The sequence below is a fragment of the Limulus polyphemus genome, unplaced genomic scaffold, assembly GCF_000517525.1.
Source record: "Limulus polyphemus unplaced genomic scaffold, Limulus_polyphemus-2.1.2 Scaffold62, whole genome shotgun sequence".
Classification (NCBI taxonomy): Eukaryota; Metazoa; Arthropoda; class Merostomata; order Xiphosura; family Limulidae; genus Limulus; species Limulus polyphemus.
The window spans coordinates 98,498-125,536 of NW_013665672.1; the positions used below are offsets into that span (position 1 = coordinate 98,498).

Sequence of the window (27,039 nt, forward strand, 5' to 3'; positions counted from 1 at the left end):
CACAGGGCACCATGCTATCTGCACTAAGCATAGATTTACTTATTTATAAATTATTAATCTTTATAAACAAAAATCATAAAAAGTTAAAGAGTATAACAGATAAGATAAAGTTAAAGTATTAAATGGGTTTTAAAAGCCTATATCTTGTAAAAACTATCAAACAATCCATTTTATTTATTTTCAATGGGCACTGTAGTTAAAAGTATGTCTTTGAAATATGTTTATAATAATGCTGTTCTGAATGTCATAGTGAGAGCATGAGAATAAGATTTGGGCTATTGCGTCTTCAATGTCATACTGCTTAAACATTGATGGACATTGATGGAATTGTAACTGTCTTTTCTGATAGTTTTTATAAGAGATTTCGTTGCTTTTGCTCTTTCTAGCACATATTCATTTGTAATTTTTTCAGCCCATGCTATTCAGAGCATTCTTCTGCAAAACACTATTTCAATGGCTTGTAACTTCTTTAATTACCATCCAACATTCGCATCCATGTAGCAAAACAGACCAAACATAATATTTAAGAAGTCGAGTTATAATTGTCATAGAAATGCTCTTGTTCTTCAGTATTGGGGTCATTTTTCAGAAAGCATCTTTCGCCATTCCTATTATATTTTATTTGCATCGTCCATCTCTTGTTATGGTAAAGCCTAGATATCTAAATTTCTTGACTTGTTTTATTTCATCTCCTTTGCTTTGTATATTACAGGGTGGTATTATTGCTTTCTTTGATATGACCATGTATTCAGTCTTTTTCACACTGAGGGATAAACCTTTGATCTCAGTTTCAAGAACCACTACGTCTAAGAGATGTTGCAGATCTTATTTTAATCCTGCTATCAAAACTGTTCAATCTGCATGTCAGAGGTTGTTCAAAATGTATCTTCCCACATTTATGCCATTTATGTGTTCAATGCCTTTTGGGATATTTTCACTATAGATGTTTTTAAATCAGGTGATAAAAGTGCATAGCTGTAATGCTATGGCAGTGATATTGATTAGCAGTATACTGTTAAGAAAGTTGTGAATGTCCGTGTGAGCTATGGATGGGAGAGGTGTGGAAAGTTCCTGTGTAGATCCAAAGCCTTTGATGATATGCAAGGTTCATCATATTCAATACAGAGGTTCAGGCTGAAGTATAGACCAGCTTGAATTGAATAAGGATATGACAGATCTTGAATGTAGAACACATATTCACTCCCCAAGAGGTGGAAGAGGGGATATGGAAGATGATTAGTTCTCTTGTCTACTTGTCTTTAAGGTGTTGTGGAATAAATGTCAGTTTATTATCAAAGACAAATCCTAAGAATTTTATGTCAGCCATCATTGAAATATGTGCACCACCTAGATACAGCTTAGAAATAGGGTGCAATCCCCACTGGTAGTATAATTGCATGCAAATAGTTTTAAGTGACGAGAGTGTGAAACTTGTTTATTGTTTATTTGTAATTAAGCACAAAGCTACACAATGGGCTATCTGTGCTCTGCCCACCACGGGTATCGAAACCCAGATTCTAGCACTGTAAGTCCGCAGACATACTGCTGTGCCACTGGGGGAGGCGAATGTGAAACTAATTGCAGTTGTCCACTCACATAATTTATTGAGGATGGAGTTGCTGCTTAATATGCCTCATATTTAATGACTGACAAAAAATGTGAAAGTCATAGCTATAGAGTGTGTTTGCAACTGTTTGAAGAAGTTGTTTGTCATGACCTCGATCTTAATGCTAAAAATGCGACACTCAAAACACAGCCCTGATGCACTCTTAGCTCCAATGGGAAAAATTAGAATTGGACCTGGAATGGTATTGGATATACAAGACTGTTTAGTGTAGGCATTATTATTTAATTTATTTGTGAATTAATATTTAATGATTGTTTAGTTTTTCATAACAGTAGAGTTAAAAGTTAATCATTTACAGGCGTAGTTATGACAAGTTGGGTAAGGTAATTCTGTAAGAGTTGTACCTGGTGTTTACAATGTCGAGGCTTTATTGTTGACTCGAACCTTCAGTATTTTTTCCGTTACTTTAATTGAGTGTTCTTAAATCATCGTGTCGCGTAGTGTAGAGAAAATCCCAGAGATCAGTAATTAAGGTATTTATATTGGTGGCGCACAAGCGCAATGTAAGAAGAGATAACTAAAGAAGGGTTACCACAGTCATATCCTGAACTTCAACTAATTGTTTTTTTCCGCCAAAGTCCACAAAGGCGGGTTCAATTACTTCAGAACACCCTTTGACAAAACAAATTACTCTCCTTACATCTATCAAACTGTTAAACTCACTTTAAAATAACAACCATTAAGGCTAATCACTCACACGCCAGCTAACTTCACGTTTTCTGACTAATCTTTATTGAACTTTGCCCGGGATAACGTGAGTCAATTATTCACTGATAATATTGTGATAAAAGTAGAGAAAAATAGTTTGTCTTGTCAATTGGATTCTAAAGTAATTGAATCATCTTAAGCGGAGTTTTGAGAAGAAGAAAACAACTATTTAAAGTTTGAGATACAACTGTGGTAACCCATGAGGTAGCATAAGTGAATTATTCACTTATACTATCGTGATAAAAGTAGAGAAAAATAGTTTGGCTCGTCATTTGGATTCTAAAGTAATTGAAGAGAACTGTTTAGTGCTTAAGATACAACTGTGATATCCATAGTGTAAAAAAATGTTTGTACATATGTTTAACTTGTTTTGAATATATTATCTTATAAGAAGTGGAGTATGTGCTGTCCGTTTATTGTCGAATTCATCACCAACAAGTCACAGACACCTACTATAGAAGAATCCTTAGTGTACTTATTACATAAAACCCTGACAAATGGTCTTTCCAGGAAAAAGTAGAGGTAATTATGGATAAAAATGGGCAAATGGCCATGTAACCCATATGAATGGAGGTCTTTTAATATGATAAATCTCCTTAAAACATTTGACAAATTAAACAAGACCACCACTAATGATCCTCTTCTGAACTTTAGAGAAACAGCTTGTCAAAGCAATGGGTCTATAATTAGAATAAATGTTAGGATCCTTCCCATGCTTATAAAAAGGATGACAATAGCCTAATGCCATTAATTTGGAAACTCTTTCTCCTAACAAATCTGGTTAAAAAACAGAAAACAATCGAGAGAAACAGGAGGGAGGTTATACAGTATCTCACGACAAATGACATCTGGTCTGGCTGATGTATTGCTCAACAAATTTGTAACTAGTTTTAGTTGCTTCAAAGTGAATGGATGACTATAATCATGAAAACAATCAGGTTATAAAACGAGTGTAGTTCTTCCAGCCTGTGTCCTCATGGTCAAGAAAGCAGGGAGGAGGTGCTTTTTAATTATTGGGTTGCAAAATTGAAAAAAAAAATGGGATATGCAATTCCCATTCACCTGTCGAATCTTTTTCTCAAATTATCTTGAAAATGGTGGTGGAATAGATGCTAGAAGTGAATTTAATCTAAGATTCCTTCAGACTCTCACAGCTGATCTGCTGGGCATTTACAACAGCTTTTGGAAAAGTTTTACAGTTAGTAGGAGTAGTATAACCGTGGAAAATATCATATGCTTACTTCTGAGCCTTTCATGTCCTTTTGCAGTCAAAAGTCCTCCATGGATGAAGTTACTGGTAGTGTGTCAGGATTTGAATATTGTAAGAATAGCTGCATGGACAATATTATCAAGCTACAAGAGAGAGGTAAAGGAGAGTCTATTGTCCAATTTTCACCATAGCATGCAATTCAGAGTCCACTATAGCCAATCTCACTCAGAATGTGAAATAGGGCACTACCTTTTGGAGTATGTTCTCCTCCCACGAAAAGAATTAACGATAGAAGATGAATAAACTGACAGTTCAATGATAGTAAATGTCAGATTGGGGAATGAAAATAGATATATTATCGAGTACTAAAGAGAGGAAAGGTATGATCTGAAAGTATATGGTCCAGACATTGATCCCTCCCAACAATATCTCGACAACTGCAAATTGGGTTGTGTCCATTGAAGTTTCCCATGATGATAAGGGAGATGGAACTGCTTATTAAGATCATAAAGATGTACATGCTCAATTTCATCTCGTGGATACAAGAATGGAGAGAATATTGTTATTGTCCAGTCAGTAGACTCGTGGATGGGCATAGTGGGTGAAATAGAAATGAAAGGAGTATGCCTGTTGACTAGCATTGCTACTCCTTCATGAACACATCCATGATATAACCTGTATTTGTGTGCATTAAATAAAACTGTCAAATGATGAAGGAATTTGTAGGCTTCATAAATGTCTCTTGTAAGGAGATAGAAACAAAAAAATAGAAGTAAATCAGAACCTTGATATCATTGAGGTCAGGATGAAAGCCTCAACAGTTCCACCAAATGAAAGTTGCATACTTTCACCTCGAGTAATGGAAAACCTTTAGGAGAACAAATATTAGCAGGTTTATTCTTTTGGCTCTTCTTTTAGTGTTCTCTTTTGGAGATTGACCAACTTTCATGGAACTTGCATGCAATGAATTGGGTAGTATACCATCACTTGATGGTCACAACTTGAAAATACTAGGTTGAGCTTGGCTTAACCTCTCTGGAGTTTGATTTTAAAAAAGGAATTACAGTAGAGGCTGATGGGATTACAGTTACAAGTGTTTGCATCCCATCCAAAGCAGCAGAATGTACAACACAAACATAACTCTGCTTCAAAACTGGTGAGATCTGTTGTTGTACCACACCACAAGTTATTTTATTAAGCATATTAAGAAATACACTTCTTTCTCCACCTCCAATTTGGGCAAGACTTGGAATAAGAGGGATTTGAGCTTGACATGTAAAACATGTGCACATATAATGTCATCGGGGTCCTTACCACCAACTGTGTATAGATAAGAGAACCACAATATAAGGCATTTAAATTACCAAATCGTTGTACGTTGAAATATCTGTAGATTTGTGATATTCATACCTAACAATCAAAATAACAAACTTTGACTTTGGTATGGAGATCAGTAGAGTAAAAAATAACAATAAATAGCTGGGTTGACACATGTTTCCCATTCTTAAAAATAGAAATCCATTGGGCACATATAACCTCTGACCTCTCATCTCTAAGAAAATTCTTCCACCAGGATGCCAAGAAGATTGACCATGGTAACCATCTCTCTGAAGGAAGTCAGGGTGTTATGGGGTGAATCTCAAAATAAATTCATCCAAGAGCATTAGATGACATAGTAGCTCACTGATCTTTGGCCTAGATTCTCAAAAACATCTCTTGATTGAAGTTATATAAATGACCAAGGACAGTTAACAAGCATTTCTAATATTTTTTTGAAAAGAAAAGTCGTGAGATTACAAGTAAAAGATGAAAAGAGGTATGAGTAATGTGGAAAATGAAGAGTCCAGTGGATGTAGTAGTTTTTAAAGTTGCTATGGAAGGAAAGATGTATTTAGTGTCTACTGATCCCATCCACCATAGAACCCTAGAAGGGGCATGCTATAAAGGGCCAGCCCTAGGTTTGCTGGTGCCCCAGGCAAGCTGAACTTTGGCGCCCATACAAGTATAATTTTAAAACCTTTTCACAAGGAGGAAAAACTGCAAATGTAGGAATATAGAATTTATTGCAATATATTGTACAAGCTAAAGGAAACAGTTCAAATTCTTTCACTAATATAACTGGGAGAGAGAGACCGTACCTACAGTACAGACAATGCTCTCCACTTATTTTTGTTACACTTACAAACAAATACTAAGTGGAAATGGGGGAGTTATGGTAAACACAAAAACGAAGTATTCAAATCGGTACAGAATCTGAACAAATTGAGAAGCATACAATATTCCATCAAGTTCATGATGATAAAAACTGTAGATGTAACGAATTTTCTACTAATAAATTAAAGAATATGAGCAAAAGAACAGATGCTAAAAAACATACATTATTCTAACTAAAACATTTTTTCTTGACTTTAGATCTGCAAATGTTTTCATAGCACTTTCTACATCTATCTTTTTTACAAAATAATTTTCTATTGACAATGAATTTAATCTGTCTTGTGTCATGGCCGACCGTAAATATGTCTTTATAAGCTTTAGTTCACTAAAGCTTCTCTCTCCGTGGCCAAAGTTATAAGTATCATAAGCATTATTCTTAATGCAACCCACAGATTTGGAATGACATCCTGTAACTTATTACTGTTGATGAATCTAACAGCTTATATCGGAAGCTTTACATCTACAGGAAATAAATATTTTGCAAGATTTAGTTCAGTCAAGAGATCACATCCATTAATATCACTATTTTCTTGGTACCATATCTTATCCTCCAAACCTTGACATGCTAATCTCAGTTTATTTTTATCTGGCAAATCTTATATATTATTTAACAATCCCCATGTGTTATTGAAACTTTGTAACTGTTCAAATCTGTTTGATAAAGAATTAATAGCTGTGACGAGTATTACATTGAACACATGATTGTTTAATCTTCTTTCTGGGTCATCTGTATTTGGGACCTGGTCAATGCACTCATATTCATATTATCTTCTTTTTCGACTGACTCTTTAACTTTTAAAAATGGGCTTTACATCTAATTATGTAGCTAATTCTTCTGCTGATGCTAGTGCTCTTTCATGTTCATTTGCACGATAATCAATTAAGTAATTAGTGACACTATTCATTAATGAAACTGTGGTAGACAGTTCCACAGAGGGATTCTGCATTGTTTTACTGACAACATTTACTCTGCCTAAGACATCATACCAGACATTCATCATCACCAGAAAACTGTAATCTTCTATTTGTGATACAAGAGTCTCTGCTTCATGTTGCATTGCAGGATCAGAAGTATGCATAAAGAGCTTCTCGGATTCCTATAATCTGCATTCCCATCTAGTCTGGCATAAAGGTTTTGCAGTGAGGCATTAACATGGTTTTTAAGGACATGTCATCGCCCAGGAGAGGACGAAAACAAAACATATAAGCGTTGGACAGTACCCAAAAATGAAGTGGATTCCCGGAAACTTGTTGCACTATCACCAACCACCAAGTTCAGGCTATGACATCCACATAGCATATAAAACGCCTGTGATATGCGTCTGAACCCCTTTATTCTTTCCTTTCATATTCGAACCATTATCATATCCCTGACCTCTGCAGTTATGTAAGTCTTGCTTGCTCTCTCAAAGAAAATCAAGTATACTTTCATATAATCCTTTGCCTGTTTGTAGCCAACAAAATGTTCCTTTATTGAAATGTCTTCTACATCTAAAAATCGTTTTGTAAGTCTAAGATAAGGCTGAAATATTTGGCTTCTTTAGCTCGGTTTAATATATTTTCCTGAACAGCATTTCCCAAAAAATTGATTATTTCATTCTGAACATTTTTTCCACAACAGTGAATGTGAGATTTTTTAGACACAACCCGACGTAAATGTTCGTTCATTGTCAGATCAAATTTTCCAAGCATCTCAACAAGACCTAAAAAATGCCCATTGTGCAGTGTAAACAATGTGTCTGAAGTTCCTCTGAAAGCCAAATTGTTTTCAGCTAAATACAGAGTGATGCTCATTAAATGTTCCAAAACTTTACACCAATGCTCTCGTTCCTTTTCCACACGTGACTGTAACTCCTTATCAATAGTTTTATTAGTCTGCAATCGCAGTGATGTCTCAAACCACTTCTTAAGACATTCCAGATGATGTACTGAATTTTCATGTGATTGCAAATATTCACGAGCATGCTTCCAATTATTAATTCCAGATTTTCCTAAAAATGACTTATTTGAGAAGGCAAAAATTTTGTAACAAAAGCAATAAATTTTATTGGTGCTACGATACATCATTGTCAGGGCTACGTTTATTTGCATCTTTTGGAAAACTGTACTGTTTATTAATAGGATATGGCCAGTTCATAAGGATTTGATCAGTTTCCGCCACTGATAATTCATCCTGCCGAATTCCCTACTATGTCATTATTGCTCAAGTCTTCAACAATATTGCAAATGCGATCGTGATGTTTTGATTCATGCGTGCAATCGTTCTTTTCTTCAGAAGGTACCGTATCTTCAGTTGGTTTGACTTCACAAACATTAGATGACAAATCTAGAGAGATAGATCAAGCTGAAGAAGTTGAGCCTGCATTGTTCCCACTGTTAGACTTGGGACTGAAAAACCTTAAAGCTTTTGGTGTTTCTTGGTTGCTTCTTGTTGAAGACGCCTTTTTCTGTTTTCATGGTCTGATAATTTTTTGGAGACATTTGCAATCTAGGAAAAGAGTAAAAGAAAATCTAAAATGGAATATATATATATGTACACTCTGGGTCACGCAATAAGCATCCACGCTTAGCTTTCAAAATTCAACAGTTACAATACACTTACGCAACTGACTATATTTTATCATATCTGATGATTGCAAAATAACTTAAGAACAGCCAGATAAGCACTTCATAAAAATTATAAAATAATTTACCTATAATTCAAATTTTCTTTGTCAGTTGTTTTTCACAATTTGATCACCTTAACTGAAAGGATTGTATCTAAACGTACAGAATTAAATGATGAGTCGTTCAAGTTTAGAAGTCACAAACCCCACAAACCAGGAAGTCAACCAACGCAACACTCTTCCGCAGACACGTCAACACTGCTGCTGGCCTGCCGCATTTACTCCAGGCCAGTTCTTGCCGACCCGCCAACCAATCACAGCGAGGACCGCGATCGCACCACCACAAGCCACCCCCATGCTCAGATTTACACAGTACACACACACATGAATACAAGTGCGGTTTGATTGTAATAATCAGATTCTCAAAAAATCTGACTCCATTCAAGGAATTTTCACATTTTATTTATTATTTTAGCATTTTCCCCTTTGTATTTGGAAAATCCCAAACACATGACGTGCCGCCCCTAGCATGTGGCGCCCAGGGCGACTGCCCGAGTTGCCGGTACTTTGGGCTGGTCCATTGCTACACTGTTGTAAGATCAATAGGTTGAGTACAGTGTACCAGTTTATTAGCACTATACTCTAACATCTGCACCTGGACATAACTGAAGACATCTAATACTGACACTCAGTTGACCATAGTTACAATTGATCAGCTTATTGATCATGAGGGATCATCCCAGGGCCCCTCATCTAAAAAAAATCAAGGTAAAACGTGTGTAGTGCAATACGTCAAGCATGCAACCAACACACCACTCAACCACCATGATCCTTTCCTCTTCTTTACATGGCAAACACGTGAGTGGATGTTTGGATCCCAGATAAGATAAACTGTACAAGCAGAACTTTTCCTAATCATGTACAGTAATTCACATCAAGTGTGTGTGTGTGAGAGAGAGAGAGGAACATTCTCACCCCGATTGAAGTAGTATTTACAAGTATTTGAGTTTAAGGCAGCGACTTTTAATAAGTCACAAAGAAAGAAGAATCCCACAGTAGCACCTGCAAAAGGTGTATCTCATCCAGTGTCCTCCTGAAATGCCTGCATTTCACTGAGCTTGTGCTTCACTGGCGGTAAAACAAATTATAACAAATCTTGATATTACTCCTATGAATGCCATGACGTTTATGCCACAGCACATGCCAATGATGCTTCCACCCTGACATCACTTTGGGAAGGAAGTTTGAAATATTTGCCTTGAGTGGACTTATGGGTCACTTTAGAGCAATCTAACCATATGCAAAACTACTCAACAGAAGCAGAAGCATCACTGGCAAGCTATGATTGCTTTGCAGTGGCTTCTGAAAACTAATGGAGCCCAAGTTGGGTATGGACACTAGTTTGGGAATGTGCAATAATCAACTTACATCCAAAGGTTTAGTGGTAAGCTCAGCTTTTTTTAAGAACTGGGGATGCCTTATATGTGTTGTTAAAGTTATGCAGTGAATAAGTGGAGATATTGGATGCTAAAGAAAATGCTAGGATACTGTTCCATCTTGCCATGCATCATGTACTCAAAGTGAAGACACCATCCAGGCTAGTCATTTTGATGAATGGTGACTGATTAGATGTGAATGGAGACATATATCCATTTATGTCTAAATAATGTCATTCACATGACGAAGACAGTTGTCTCTAATCTTGGGGATAGATACTGCAGAAATTGTCTGTCAGTTTTACACATTAAACAGCTGAACTGTTTGTCTAGGGGAAACACCATCCAAAGGTGGCCAGATCATTCCCAAAAACAGTGGACTGCACATGTATATGTTGAGAATGGAGTCACAGTACTTCTGAATGGACAAGTGGAGTTTTATGATGTATTAAGAGTGAAGTCTAATGCATTTTTGTCTTGTAATGCAGCGATGGGACTGATGTTCAGAAAGGCAGGTAGTATTAGCTCAAACAGTTATAAGTATGAGAGGTGGCATGGCCCTGATTTAAAATTTGGCCATTCATTTTCATGCTGGAATCGTCATAGGCATGATGAATGATGTGTAGGTAAATGAACCTAATAGTATGATTAGGGCTTCTTCTGTCATAGTGCATTCAATGACAAATGCAAGGCAACCAGCATATTTAGATTCAGAACAGTAGCTAAAGCTCAGAGAGTTGTTGGTTGAATATGCTGAAATGTTTCTGGGACCAAATGGCCGATTATGTCAGCCAATGTTGTTACCACATAGATATGAGCAACACTAATACTAAAACTTTTGTTCTATACAGGCTTCTCTGGAGCATTACGGATATAGTCATTATGAAGACAGAATCACACAACATTCAAAGACGTCTCCAGCAGTTAATATTGGAAAGTTGATTTTAAACTGGATGATGAGAGTGGTCTAAGACTACTTTTAGTAATCGAGATGGTCTGTGCCAGTTCTACATCATGCCATTTACTCTGGGTAATGTGTCAACAAATTTTGAGAGAATAATGAAGCTTAAACTGAAAGTGCTGCAATAAGAGATGAGCATGAACTATTTCAATGACATCTTGGGTTTTGGTTGAATGTTAAATACGCTGCTGAAGACCTGGGCATTGTACCTTAACAGATAAGAAAGGTAAGCTTAAAGTTCATATTTGGGAAGTGCACATTGATGCTTATGCAGGAAGAGGCTGTACGAGTCCTGGAAAAATTGAAGCAGTGTGAGACTGGTCTCAACCCATGAATTAGTGAGATATGCAATTTCTTTGGTTTTTATATTGTATCAACGACGTTTTGAGGCTAATTATTCCAATATAGCTGCATTGTTATCAGCTCTTCCTAGAGCTGATTCGTATTTTAGATGGACTGAACACTGTGAACAAGTGTTTCAGTTGATAACATATGCTTCTGTTGAAGCTACAATTGGCATACCTAAGAAGAAAGTGTCAATTCTTGCTAGATACTGGTGTCAGTATAATGGAATTGAAGAGGCATTGTCACAGATTTAGGATGGAGTAGAACATACGATAGTGTACAATACTCATATGCTGAACGCTCTTTAACACAGATACTGCATCACAAAGAAAGAACTGCTTAAAGTTCTGGTATTCAACATTACTGTCACTGCTTATATGGTAGAACTTTAATCATTCAGGTCCAGGATTTTTAGGAGGAAGCATAACTTAGTGTAGCTTGGGACCAAGAACCCCACTTTAATCAATATCAAATAAATTGAAGTCGATTGTTTGTATAAAATGGGATTTATGATTAGCAAATATTAAAACGTAAATTATAAAATGAAGGAAGTATCTTTAATGTTTTTAAGAACATTGTCTCTCATCAAACTTGTGGAAATTTCACAACACAGAAAATTATAAAAAAGTAAACCATGAACTTTAAAAATTTGGAAGGGTTCATTGCACATTTGATTAGATTGCTGGAAGAGTATAATTCTATTGTTCATTGTCTCTTGGATCCAAAACATAAAAATGACAGTTTTTTTTGTCTTGCCAAACAGTAATACCTTTTTTATTCACTGAACAACCTGATCCTGGACATCATGTGAGAGTTAAGGTCATTTTTACAACAGTAACATTTAACGATATAGTAGAAGATCCCATAGTGATTTAATACCACGATCAATGGTTCAGGAACTCTGGAAAGTGTAACTGAAGAATCCAAATCTAGTGTGGACTCTCACAAGATGAAGCATGACCAGATCAGTTTGACAGAAAGTAGCATGGTTATACATTGCCTGTGACACTTGTATCAGAGATTATAAGTGCACAAAGATGTGCTGTACCATTGCTATAAACCACCAAAATATGATTCTCAATCTGTGTTGTAGTTAGTAGTCCTCAGTGCTCTAAGACATAATGAAAGGACTGGAGGTCAACAAGGTATTACATGCATCTGTATTAATGTGGGACAGCAGTTCTATTAACTTTATGAGAGTTGAAATTTTGGACATGGTGCATATGTTGTATAGTGAAACTTCAGCAGAGAATTACTTGTTCTCCATTGCAGAGTATAGCCATGAACATTGCTGTTTCTCTTCCAGATACTGACTGAGGTGGTCAGGATATGCTGGTCTTTATGAATTATTTCACTAAGTCAACTGAAACATACCCATTGGTTGATATATTAATATATTATGTTGCTGGTGTAATTTAGCTCACCTGAAATAATTCACATGGATCAGGAAGATAGTTTCAATAGCCAGCTATTCTTCGAGTTACGAAAAATGTTGAACATTGTGAAAACATGCAATTCACTCTATCACACCCAATTTGATGGTTTAGCAGGACAAGTAATACAAACAATCAAGTGGAAGCTTGTGAAATTTGTTAATCTGAACAGAAGCAACTGATATAATCATTTTCCATGTCATGATGGTGTATTATACAACTGAATGACTGAAAAGAGATTAACAGATTGTTTGATTGAGAACTAAAGCTTCCTGTGGATGTAAGGTATAGTCATTCCCCTTGAGCACGTGTGTCAGGATATTCATAAACACATGTCAACAGCTAAGAAGGACTCTTGTATGTCAGAAATGTTATAATAAAACATTCCTAGCAATGAAGTGGTGTGTCACAGTGAAATCTATGCATTACAATTGTGTGATTGCCACTTGATTATTATAAAGTTAATTTGTTGATTATAAGATTAAAAGGACTGAATGAGCATTGCAACTCTTACTTTCCAACACACAGAGTAATTTATGGCAGTGAAATGTTTGTGTATATTTTGTGATAATTGTTCTAGATGAATTTCTGTGGATCAGAATGTATGATACTTAACATATCCAGTACGCACAAGTATATATAGCTTCCCTATGTGTAATACAAGATGTCTCTTCTTTATCAGTACAGAATATGAATCAGATAGTTAGGTTTGTTTGAAGTTAAGCACAAAGCTATATAATGGGCTATCTGTGTTCTGCCCACCATGGGTATCGAAAACTGGTTTCTAGCATTATAAGTCCACTGGAGAGTTAGAAACCTCGGAGGAAACGTCCTTGTTTTATTAGATTTTGCCCATGTTAATTTTTTCTGTGATGTCAACTGTAGTGAGTGGATTGACTTGCAAATGGTAAAGCAAGATCAACAGTTATGTTATTTTATTTAGTGAGTGTTGATGAATACTGTGGTAAATAGCATGAACATTATCCCTAGCTGAAAAAATTTAACTGAATGGTCTTAGCTTACTAAAATCCCTGATAATGTACTCTGTGAAAGCATGAGATAATGTTGAGTTTATCAGCTTGTATGTGACAGCATGTTGTGGTACTCCAACCATTGAGACATAACTTGTATTTGTTACAGTTGTAATGACATTCAAATCCAAGAAAGGTTTTTCCTAATGCTATTAATATTATGATAGTATGTAATTTATATATATATACCTTTGGTAATATTGCATACATACATATGCGTGGTGTTACACGTGTATATTGACATTACATAAAGTCATTCATGAGTTTTGTATAACATGAATGAATCAATTACATAGAGAACACAACTGCCAAGCAACATATTAATGAAACTGAAGGATTTGATCTGTACTATAAGGCATTGAGATATTAAGTAAACTATAGCTACTAACCTGTGAAGCGTTATTTGAAGATACAGTGCATCAGATATTTTCATTAATACTGGTGAGAAAATATTTTCAGTTCCAATAATGAAATAGTTGGCAGAGTGTATTTCTTGTTGAATAGTTAATAGCAGTGGATAAGCTCACTCTCATTTGGGAAAAATACAATTCCACCTGATTGTTTTGGTAATATTAGCAAAGGATATTTTCATTTGAATCAAACCAAAATTTTCCTGAACAGGTAAAATTACCCGAGTAAAGCAAAATCCAAAGAGAGTAGCTTATGCTTGCCAAATGTAGACTTGGTTTGGCTAACATTTTATTTGTTAATGATTTAATATTTGCAATTGAGCAGATTGAAACAATTTATAAGCACATGGTTTTACTGAAAGCTTTCTCAATATTTATTCCAGTAAAATGTGCAGTTAAAGTACATGATAGAGTATACTGTGAGCGTATAGCTGGAGGCAGAAAGTAACACCTATACAGCATCAATTTGAAGTCACTTTTGCCTGTTCTGAACTTGTATCTGAAAGAAATCTAGTGGAAGGTAGATACCCTTGCTAATGTATACCCATGATCAGAAGTTAAGACTGGTGCTTGTAAAATGCCTAGCCTGTTTAAATTACTTTTGAAGGAAGTATGCTTAGAGTTTTACACCATTTTCTTCCACACTGGGCCCAAACTCTGTAGAGATAACAACCAGAGTGGTTGAATGAATGAAAGAGGGTAGCAGGCAACTATGTTAGTTGTTGGTCAGGTATTAGACCCAATGGATTTGGATGTTTACAGTTGCAAGGAATTTGTTTACTATATAAATTTTGAACACTTTATATGTAAAACCTATTTGTAGAACAGACAGTAGTTGTGACCAAGCCATTACAAATTTGTAACCTATACACTTTGCTGAACTACTGAAAATCAGAAATTAGTGAGCCATACATTTCAATCCTGATTTTTTCTATGAACGACCGAGTACTTATCTAAGCTAGCTCTGTTCTATACTCAACTAGCCAGTTGTAATTTCATTCTTCTGTTTGTACGACCACCCGTGTTCATCTTGTTTCTATGGAAGGAAAACTTAATTGGATGGCTTCATCTTTAGAGACCTAGAAGACTTTGAACAATTTTACACTGATCCTAATTATGTCAGAAGCTAATCTAACACTTGGTTTGGCAAAAATAGAGATGATGGATGAAGAAAACCTGCTAGCCATCTTGATTGAAATGCAAGCTCCAACAGAGACTATGGAGCTCTGCAGCTCCCCTCTACCAACACCATCTGTCAACCTCCAGACCTCTGAGAGATGTACCAGCTGTGGCTGAGAAACCAGTGACACCCATCACTCTGGTGGGCCCGAGCCTATTACACAGCCCAACTGTATATGACAACACTGTTGTTGTTTTTCAAATCAAAACAGTTAATGGAAGTTTTTAAATCTATTTATAAGTTATTTACAAAGCTAGATAAATTACAGTATTTTTAGGCATTCAAATCTAGTAACTGATATATTGTGTGTGGTCCAAGATGCATATTTGAAAGCTCCATGAATTATTTCTCGAACAATCAACTTAAATGAGAAAAAAAATAGTGTTAAATGTAGACCAGCATCTAACAGCAAAAAGTATGGAACGTAGAATAAGTGCTAAATTTATTGTTTTCTATGTACATTTTTAACAAAAGTAACTAAAATGTAAAAATTAGAATCTTCTTAGATTAGGTAATAAATGTAAGTTAAAATTCCAGGAGCTTAGGAATAAGAGTTCATAAGTGTAACTTGATCAACTTGTTTACTTTATCTGTGTGTGTGTGTGTGTGTGTGTGTGTATAGAGTAAGAGATGGACTAGCACTGTAAATTACTGCTTTTCACATAATGACAAATAGTTTCCCCAGAACAAAATCTAGCAATGAAACAAGAAAATTAAAAGAAAAAAGATGTGAAAAGGTTAAAAGCTGAAATTGTGAAGATAGAGTATTATTCATTTTATTTCATATTTTTCAACTTTTCATTGTACATTGATGATTTCACTGCAGTTAGTGTTAAGGTAGAACAAAATAAGGGATAAAGTACAGTTTAATTTGTTAAGGTAAAACAAAATTAGAGATAAAGTATAATTTAATTGAAAACAATCTTGATATTTATTTAGGAGGTTCTAGAGGTTATGCAAAATGAATATGAAAACTAAAATGAAAATAAATATTTCTATTCTTAACATGAAAATTACTTTTCACTCAGACTGACTCAGTAAAGGAGCTGTAAATTCCCAGAAAATCTTTATTAAAAATTCTTTATTAAAAATCTGATTTTCTTGTGTACAACAGATTTGTAATGTTTACTAAAAGCTTGCCAAAGTTTGTGAACATGCTCTTACCATGTTCAGAGTTATGGTATTTATAGTTTCAAGTTTACATGGTACTTACAAGGTCAGTAAAACTGACTGAGCAGTAATACCACATAATTTTTTTACATTACACAAATGGAACTATGCTTTAAGAGTCTAATTCTATATAAACATATGTACAGTTAATAAGAAATGTCTAATACCTATAAAGATATTTGTTCTGTAAATTGAAAGAAAAAAAATCACTTTTGAGAAATGTTTGTTTGTTATGGAATTCACGGAAAGCTACATGAGGGCTATCTGTGCTAGCTATCCCTAATTTAGCAGGGTAAGACTAGAGGGAAGGCAGCTAGTCATCACCATCCACCGCTAACTCTTGGGCTACTCTTTTACCAATGAATAGTGGGATTGCCCATCACATTATAATGCCCCCATGGCTGAAAGAGGGAGCATGTTTGGTGTGACGGGGATTTCAGAAATGTAAAATATATACATGAAACCTGTAGTGAACATCATCTGCCTTGGTACAAGCAATAACAGAAAAATGTCTATGTAAAAATCTGATAAATATTGAAGTGTTTGACTTGATCCAACACAAAAAATTTTTTTTATGAAAATGATGACATAGTTAATTACATCCAACTTTAAAGCACAGATACACATAAGCTTTATATTTTTGATTTAATTTTGAATTAAATAATGTATATTATATAATTAACACTTGATTCCATTGGTACTTAGTGAAACTTCATTATTACAGAATTAAGGAAAAGAGACATTTGTAAATTTCACAGATATTTTACTTACTATAACCATGGTTTCACCAGTACTTAATGATGCCTTTACTGGTAAAACCAATGTTTTACTAAATGAAATATTTTTGAAACTCAGAACTGACTTTGTTTTCCTCAATTCTCTAATGCACATGACGTGTAGCTATAGTTCATAAAATGATACAAAAGTATGTATGTTTATATGCATACTATAATTGACAGTTTAGTTGAGACTAGTGTTTTGGTAGTTCAGCTGATAAAGAGCATTAACCTCAAAACATTAACATAAGCCAAAATCCTAGGATTCAAGCCAAGATTAATATCCTGACAAGTTATTAAACACACACCTGTAAAAAATATTATAACAATAGAGCAGTAATAAACAAGCCAGTTAGTTGTGTGCTTCTGTTCTTATGGCAACACAAAATTCTGTCTACTTTTCTTTCTGAATTAGTAGAACACAGAGATTTTAAGAATAAACAACACAAAGCACAGAACCTTTTGTAGCCCAGTCTATAATTTCAACCAGGTTCTGCTTCACTACTATTAACTGAAAAGGTTCAATTGAGGAAACAATTACAAATTAAATTTAATGGAAAATTTTGCAGATATTAATCAAATTTTATAAACTATATTCATCCCACGTCATCAGAACTTGAAGGAGAGGTAACAAAACTAGGAGAGTTTTCCTGACTTCCTGAACTGCTACCATCTTTCGGCTTAGATGTGTTTCTAGATTGTTTGCTTTCTTTTTCTTCTTGTTCTTCTTCTTCATCCAAGACATTAATTTCACGATTGCAAGCTAGACATAAATACAAACACGTGAAGTTTTAGGCATAATAAACTGTTATACTAAAGTATTATATGGAAAGTATTTAGCTTTACAGTTGAAGAACTCCACAAATAATAATGCAAACAACAAAGCAAATAAAAAAGTCATAAAATAAGTTTTATATCAAATACAATGTGCAATCATAATATTTACTCTCACTTAGAAAATCAATATCTATATCTTCAGACTATTCTATAATTGTAATGTATCTAAAAAAAAAAAGAGTTCTAATTAACTTAAATAAAAAACTTCTGCATGCCATAAAAATTACACATTTTTAAGGGTTAAAACTAACCACTTTAAAAGTGTAGTATATAATATTGTAAAAGTTTTCATTTTTTTTATATGCCCACTGATGTTTCTGTACCTTTTCAATTTTGTTAATGTAATATATTAATCTAAAGTTAGGCAATAAAACTATTTAGATTAGCTGTTTTTCAACTCATGAGCTAAAATAGTTTAAGTACTCAGCTCATTATGTGAGCTTATTTCTTTTACATTTGTAAAGATTATACATTTACCTGCAAGTAACAAAAGACTGTGAATATGTAAAAATGAAAAATAAGGTGCCTGAAACAATATCCATTCACAAATACTTTTTTTAACCACCATATTAATCTTACACCATCATTCAAGCATGTAATTATTCTTTGTATTTGATTATTAAACTTTTAAAATACAGATGTTTGTTTTAGCTACACAAATGTAAAAAAGATATATGAAAAAATTAATCTTTATATAAAAGAAAACTAAATTATATGGTAAAGCCTACTTCAATAACCATGGTGATTATTTCATTACCTGAAAAAGCTGCTGGGTACTGCTGAGAAAGTTTCATCTTCAAAAATCTGAAAGAGTTTAAATAACTGACATTCATGGAAAAATTCAACCATGTCATACTTCAATGAATTAAAATTATTTTGAAATATTACATATACATTTATGTGACACATTTTACCACACAACTGCACATTAAAACACCAGACACTGAACATCCATACACATCTAACGACTATATCAAATTGGTTACATAGAGGGCTTTATTTGTGTAGTTGAAGCTGGTCTTTGAAAATAGGAATATGCCTCTTTATATTTATATTTATTCCTATTTGTTTTTACAAATATGTATGCATACACAGTCTCGTGCAACTGGAAAATTTTGTGTTTTAACAATATCCCTACTTTCAAGTAAGTTACAGCCATTTTTAACCACTAAATAGATGTTATTGTTAATGCATAAATTAGAAAAAATTATTCATTTTAAACAACCAATTTTAAAACTCATTAATTCAAACTAAATATTTACATATTTTCATAGGTTATTATACAGAAGAATTTTCATTAATTATAAAAAATAGAATTTTATTCCTACCGTATCCTTCTAAAAACAGAATCAAGGTCTTTCTTCATGTCTGTTAGTAGCTGAGTGTGTCTTTTCAGCTCTTTGCTGGCAACTTCAAATCTAGAAGCTGATAAAGCATTACAATTCACTAGCATCTCATTAGTCTTTTCAAATCTCGTTAACCTAAAGCAAAAACAAAAAGATGGAGAATCAAATTTAGGATTTGTATCTTGGGAAAATTTAAAGTTTACAGGATATAGTGGGTATAGCATGTTTGACATATTGTTATACATTCTTCTTTACTTTCACTCAGATCTTAAAATTAACATTGTAATATAGTAAAAGCTAATGAGAGTTAAAATAAATAATTTGTTGATAAGTAAGATCAAGTAAATGGGAGTAATGTCCAATTACCATACCTCCTTTATGTTTTAATAAAAAAAATCCTTCTTTGGCTGGAAGTACAAAATTAAATTTAAAGAACAGTAAAAACTTCATAAAATTCACACAGCTCTAATATTCAGGCTTTATGGATCTTAATTTGCAATTCAGAAAGGAAATATTTTTGTTAACATAATTATAACAAAATATTTGAGAAAAGTAAAGAAAGATCCCCGAGTTACTCAGGGGTCATACAATGTTTTTCTATTTTAATATTTATAAGGAACAAAAATGTGTACAACTGAATATCAAATTTTTTTGTTAGTTAGAAACACAAACATAGTCATCAAATCAACTCTGGTAAGATCTATCAAAAATAAATATATAATGAACTCTTTCTTCCCAGATCAATTATTTTAAAGATTATAAAATTCCAGTTGGCCTTCTTTTTACCCCTTTAAGACTTGTATCTTTCTTATAACACCAAAATCAAATACAGTAGTGGTACACTATTTGAAATCAGTATTATTAGTCCAGACAAATTTAAAAATTTTGATACTCTTATCTTTAATTTTTTTATACATACATCTTACAGATTGATTACATGTAGCTATAGTAACCACAAAGTGCAATTAGACACTCTGCAGAAAAATTCATAATGTATAATGCAGACACTTATTAACTTCTTTTTTTATTCTATTTTAAATGCATTACTCTGCAGTTCTAAATACTGTATAACATTTACTACATTCTTGGAAACATATTGAGATATTCTAAATTAAAACCAACTCCTTTGCAGTTCCCCTACCAACCTGATTTCATAAAAACTTTTGAAAACTTACAGCTTATGTTATTTACAGTTTCAGCTACATAAGTAATAAATAAATAAAAAACAGGATCAAAAACAGACTCCTCAGAATCCCATAACACTGATGTATTTGATTATGCCAACTTTCCAATATTTAGTTTGTAGAACAGATATCAAACAAGAATTTTAAAATTCATGAATAAAGATAAGAAAGTAAGAACCACCAGGCAACAAAGATTATCAATTACCTGTCTCAAACACTCACCCTAGCACCAAAAAATATTTTATATAGTTTTGGTTCTTTACTATAGCTAGGTGACCATTAACTGATTAAACATGAGACTTGGATAGTTAGAATAATCAAAAGTAGTTATAATCAGAAAAACCAATTTCAATTAGGTGTTTATTTTTGAGAGCTATACCACAAACAGATTAAGTTGAACAACCTTGATTTAATCAAAATAATAAATTCTAACAGCAACAGTTGAAATAACTTAAAACAGTAATAATCAAAAACACTAATTTAGGTAAGTCCATTTCATGATATTAATCAATTTTATCATAATTTTGATTAATCAATTATTTTATGGGACACTAATTGATGCTCATAGGTAACCCATTATATTAGTTATCCAACTCTGCTTCTTATTAAAAGGATAAGGAAATGTAAGAAAAATGCATAGGCAGGCTACTAGGGACACCTGAATTAAGAAAATGAAATAAAAAGAGGCTTGGAAATATTATTTTGTTGAGCTGGAAAAGAAATCAGACGACTTAATTCAGTTGTTTATGATTGTTGGTGGCTTGGATAATTTATTTGAGGTTATTCTGTTTCAGTAGTAGAATAAAATACTTAGACATGTGAACTGAATAGTGGGGTAACGGGTTAACTTTGGAAGCTTATTTCAAACCTATTCCTTAGGAAAATTATTTCTCAGATTTATTAATTTATGAAATGGTTTGTTTTCTGCTGTGAGTTGAGATGTTAGTTTAAACTAAAATGTAACTTCAAAATTAATGCTTTGGTGGCTGAATAAGTGACCTTGATGGACCTTCTGTCACCTTGATCTATCTTATGTTTTCTACCAATAAAATAAGTCTCAATCTTCAACATACCTTTTGTAGCACAAATTTATTAAACTATGTAAGTGTATCATTTTGAAACATTGTAGCCCATCTCTGCACTCTTTCCAGCATAAAGATGTATAGGTTGAGATCTCTTAATTTGTTTTCTCCTGACAAAAAGAAGAGTTTAATGGGATCTGGTTGGGGTATTTAAGATTGTTAAGGGAACTGATAATGTTGATGCATCATCCATCTTTTTTGGCATTTAATGGTAAGCCTAGGGGACACAAGTATAAATTTTGGCAAAGTAGGAGTCATCTTCAGCTAAGTTAGGTTTCCTTTGACAGATTGTTTAGGCAGAGTATTCATGATGAAATTTTGTTTCTACAACAGGCAGTTGCCATCCATTAAACAAAGTTTCATCAAGATAAGTTATATTTTTTAAAAGGTAGTTGGCCTTTGTAGCAGGTTGCCTTCAGATATGGTAGATGTAGTTCATTTAAGAGAAAGCTTGATAAATATTTGAATGATAAAGATTGGCTTCGAGTTTTAGTTTATTTTTTTAGTGTTTAATTTAGTAGATAGAATGGTTTAGATGGACCAAAAAGTCCTTTGCTGTTCTTTAATGTTATGTTATATAAAAGTGAAGTGACACATCACCAGACATTCAAGTTTGAGACATATGATATGTTCCTTACTTAATGTTTAGGTGCATAACTGATACAGTAATAGTGCTTCTCAAAATAATGTAAATACTAATTTAAATTTGTGAGAATTTCAAATTTTCCTTATCTATAGCATGGTCATATTCCAATCTGACTAGGGAATAAAGTATTTGTTTACTAAAAGTTGCTAAATGAATGTTTCAACACCACTTCCCAAAGTCACACATGAATTTAGTACTTTAGAATTGAAACAATATTCCAGCCATAGGCTTGTTCCCACTTTTTTATGGTTATAAGCCTTCAGAATTACTACTAAGCCACTGGGGGCTGTAGATTACATTTTTACTACGTTCATGATCCAGTTTCTCCACTTAAAAACTTTTAATCCTTCTGGATATATAAGTATTATTTTTATTTTTTTGATAATCAGTGTATTTTGTTTAAAGTGTTTGAATAAAGAATTGATTTAAACTAAAACTAGTCTAAAGTTTGTTTTTGTTCCTATTAATATAACCTTTATTCATAATATAATTACTAAGTACAAGTATGAGTAAACCACTACTGTTATAAACTATTAATATAACCTTTATTCATAATATAATTACTAAGTACAAGTATGAGTAAACCACTACTGTTATAAACTATTAATATAACCTTTACTCATAATATAATTACTAAGTACAAGTATGAGTAAACCACTACTGTTATAAACTATTAATATAACCTTTACTCATAATATAATTACTAAGTACAAGTATGAGTAAACCACTACTGTTATAAACTATAAATATAACCTTTACTCATAATATAATTACTAAGTACAAGTATGAGTAAACCACTACTGTTATAAACTATTAATATAACCTTTACTCATAATATAATTACTAAGTACAAGTATGAGTAAACCACTACTGTTATAAACTATTAATCTAACCTTTACTCATAATATAATTACTAAGTACAAGTATGAGTAAGCCACTACTGTTATAAACTATTAATCTAACCTTGGACAATGAAAGTAATTATTTTTGGTCTTTATACTAGATGTTTAAAAGTATTATGCATGTTTTAGTGGAGTAGTGACTGTAAAGGCAGGTTACCAGTCAAGTGTAAAAGCACACACATGTTCATCTATTTTACCTTTGTGCTAACAGGACTTTAAATTTTTCCACTCAATGATTAGCATAAATTAGCTTTATCCCTGCAACATTAACACAAATGATTCATAGAAATTTTTCTGAAATTGTAGTCCTGAAATCTAGTAATAAGTAGAACTCCTGATACTACCCTACATTTTTAATTCATTTTCAAATTCAAAGTACTTCACCACACATAAATCAAATGTTTTTCTTTTAGCAGCGTTAAATATAACCCAGCAAAATTTTAAACGATTCAATCAAACAGAATACACCATATCATCAGACAAATCATTCCAAAAAAAACAACAATTCTATCAAAGAATATGTCTATATATACAAGTTCCAAAACTTAAACACATTATTTACTTCTAATGTTCAAATCAACTGATTACAATTATTCTATACTCTTTAACTCAAGATACATTCTAACAGACCATCTCTACACTCATTTGAACATGTTAATATTGTAGAATATTCTTCTTGTAGCAAGTGGCTCAAAACTGCAAACAGTATTCCACTTTTACACAAGGTGGCATAAGCATTGTCAGGGATGCCTTGCCCATTATATGGAATATACACTTGGATACAGTTCAGTACTGCAAAAACAAAATAAAAATATTAATAACAAAAAGCATTAAAAACAAAAATAAATTGACAGCCATTATACTTTCTTTTGATAAAGTTCAATCATATCTGGTATGTGTATGATGGAAAGAGTGTTGACTTTCAAAAAACATTTGATAAAGTGGCATTCAGAAGAGTAGCTAAGAAAATCACACCTGTAGAAGTTGGAAAAAGATTAGTGAATTAAACTGCATAATGTGTGGATGAGAGAATGAAAAAGTTATTAATGAAGTCCAGTGAAATTGGAACCTTGTTACTAGTGGGCAGCCTCAGGGTCAGTGTTTTACATTAATTCTAAGAACTGATAATTGAAAGCAAAGAATATATGAAAATATGTAAACCATGCTACATATACCACAGCCAGTTCTGATTAGACCTTTTGTTCAATACCAGGGCTCATCAGGCTGGCTGGGATACAACAAACAAAGTAGTGGTCTAAGCTCTATTTGTATCAGCTATTTCAAGAACAACTGTAATGATGTGAACTAGATTAAATAAGTGAAATTTAGTTATTATCAATTTAATTTACTTCATTTACAAGTCAGGAAAATGATACATTGATAAGGGCATAAGGGCATTTGTAAGTACATATATGTTGGTGCTATTACACACTCGGGAATGTCTAGCTGCATTGATGGTGTTGAAGTACTGAAGAATCCCTTAGTTAATTGGACAAATATCTGCCAAATGACCAATAACTGTAGTACAAGATAATACCTTTGGTTTATCATAATTGGGATCACACATTCAATATAGATGGGAATCAACACAACATCATAAATGAAGGAAAGAATATTTAAGTCACTCAAACCACTGAAACAGTGCTCTGTTGCTAATATCAAAGTAGTAGAATTTTAGGACCTATTTATAGAAACTTATTACAAGTTAAAAAAATTACCTTTTTATAAAAAATTATTTCAGCCTCACAATGTGTACAGTTTGATTTTCCTTATCAATGAAAGAATATTGACTTATAAGAAGTTCAGAAGAGTTCTCTCTCTGATTATAATAGGGATGAAAGGGTTATTTTTATGGAAATAGGTTAAGATCTCTTAATTTATTTTATCTTTAGAAAAGAAGGATAAAAGGTAGCATTATAAAGTTTACATGATTACTCAGGGAATCGATAGGATAAGGTCCTCTGATTTCATGTGTTACAATCTGAATATACTAAAACAAGAGGACACAAGTTTTAGATTTTAAAAGGGCAGGCTAAGCTCTAGTTAAGACAGTTTTCCTTTTCTAACATGGTGATTGGCTTATGAAATGAGTTACCATTCTTAGTAGTGGAAGCAGACACTTTTCACAATTTTAAATGGGGAATTAATAATTAAAGAAAGAGTGAGTTTACATTTTCATTTTTGCCTTGAAGAACCAAATGCTTGGTGTTTTGTTGTCTAAATTTTGTATTATGTTAATCCCTCTTGTAATATTTTAGACATACTAGTAGTGTCCTCAATTCATGAATTCAAAATTCCAACAAGCAGAATTAAGTACTCGCATTAGTTCTTTCACCTCAGCTAAGACACTCAATTGAGAATAGTAGTGTTTTATAAAAGATCATATCAAATTATTTTTCTGCTACAGCTCCAACTTTTCTCACTGAGAATAAAGTCCTTTTCAAATGTCCATACCTGCAATTGCAGTATTTACACTGTCTAAGGCATAGGCATGGGTCAGAAAATACTGGTATAAACATTTTTATCATACCAGTTCCCAAAAACATAATATATTGTGTATCACATTAGTTTCAAAATACACAGAAACTTAAAAAAATATTACAACAGAAATAATTACTTTTTTGACTTGTAAATAACGTGATTATAAGTACAGTACACCCCTTTATCTACCACAATGCCAAGACACTTTTCTTTACACTTTAGTCATGCTATTTAGTAGGTTCTCATTTATATTAAACTTCTGATCAAACTTATAACCCAAAATGCATTACCTTGCACTTACTATAATTAACTTTGGTTATTTGCCTACTATTCTATAGCATCTCAACTTCCACAACACATTCAAAACTACCAAAAAATAGAGTTTAATGTCAATAATACACTTTAGTCTTTACTAATTTACTTATTATGCACCTGTCATTTTAGTGTCAGTTATTAATGTGAATAGGAAACAACTAACACCCAAGCATTAACCCATGAGGCTGGCAATATATTTACATTAAGATACTATATAGTAACAAATGTCCAGTTTGACTGGACTCCTCCTTTAAATTTAATCACATATTGCTTTCTCTCATCCATTCACTACTCAATTTTAAATTAGTCTTTCCCAAACTCCAACCGATATGATTTTCTTAGGTAATATTTTGTGTAGCATCTTATCAATGACACTCAGTATGTGGGGATGAGTTTTGCACATACGTAGCAGGAATTTAAACTAGCACTGGTAATAGTAATACTATGGATATCATTAGCATAAATCCTACCACTACCAGTCTACCACATATACATTTTTATTGGTAATACAAAATTACAAATAACAGACTACTAGCACGACTGAGTACTAATAGTAGTACTATTCACCTAGACCAAAATAAATCTTAGAATTAGACACAAGATATGTACGGTAATATTAGGCAGAAGTAAAGTTTTTACATGTATATAGTACTACTAATACTAACGGTAGTTATGAGGATAGTTTCTTACATATGTTTCTGTTGATGAATGATTGTTTCTACATCCCCTTCATTAACTTCGTGTGCAAGAGTTTGAATAAATGTCACAGCAGCACATGATGCATCATTCGCCATTTTCTAAAGTTTAAGTTTACTTGTTTGGCCACCACTCAGTTCTCATATTAAAATTACTGACATTTAATTTTATGAATATATATATATATCTTTCTCTTCTTTAAATTTATAGTTAAAATGCCAACTTCTGACGTACAAGATTTATGTAGTAATATATTGCATATTATTTACCAATTTAAATACCCATTCATGTTGTCATGGTATTTCCAAAATTAACCAATCAAAATTCAAATATCTTTGAAACATTCAGCCAATAGCTAAAAAGGAGCGAGTATTTGAAAACAGGACTGAGAGTGGGTGATAGGTGGTTTTGGAATAAGATCGTCGAGGATAGTAGGAATTTCT

At 33.0% G+C, this 27,039-nt stretch overlaps 1 protein-coding gene across 1 annotated transcript; it reads right to left on the reverse strand.

The window, feature by feature from the left end:
- Positions 1–16,702: 16,702 nt before the first annotated feature.
- LOC106464599 (kxDL motif-containing protein CG10681-like) lies at positions 16,703–26,701 on the reverse strand. The gene is made up of 4 exons (XM_013924757.2): positions 26,591–26,701; positions 19,273–19,425; positions 18,702–18,748; positions 16,703–17,870 (listed from the first exon to the last, which is right to left on the reverse strand). The coding sequence occupies exons 1-4, from the start codon at positions 26,692–26,694 to the stop codon at positions 17,704–17,706; spliced, it is 471 nt and encodes a 156-aa protein (XP_013780211.1). The 5' UTR covers positions 26,695–26,701; the 3' UTR covers positions 16,703–17,703.
- Between the last annotated feature and the right edge of the window lie 338 nt (positions 26,702–27,039).

What these genes read in the sequence shown, in the direction of transcription:
- LOC106464599 (XM_013924757.2), bottom strand. Translation starts at nt 26,694, where the DNA reads ATGGCGAATGATGCATCATGTGCTGCTGTGACATTTATTCAAACTCTT. An exon ending in ATTCATCAACAGAAACATAT is followed by an intron (nt 19,426 to 26,590) that starts GTAAGAAACTAT and finishes TTTTTGCTTTAG; the next exon opens with GTTAACGAGATTTGAAAAGA. An exon ending in TCTGTTTTTAGAAGGATACG is followed by an intron (nt 18,749 to 19,272) that starts GTAGGAATAAAA and finishes AAACTCTTTCAG; the next exon opens with ATTTTTGAAGATGAAACTTT.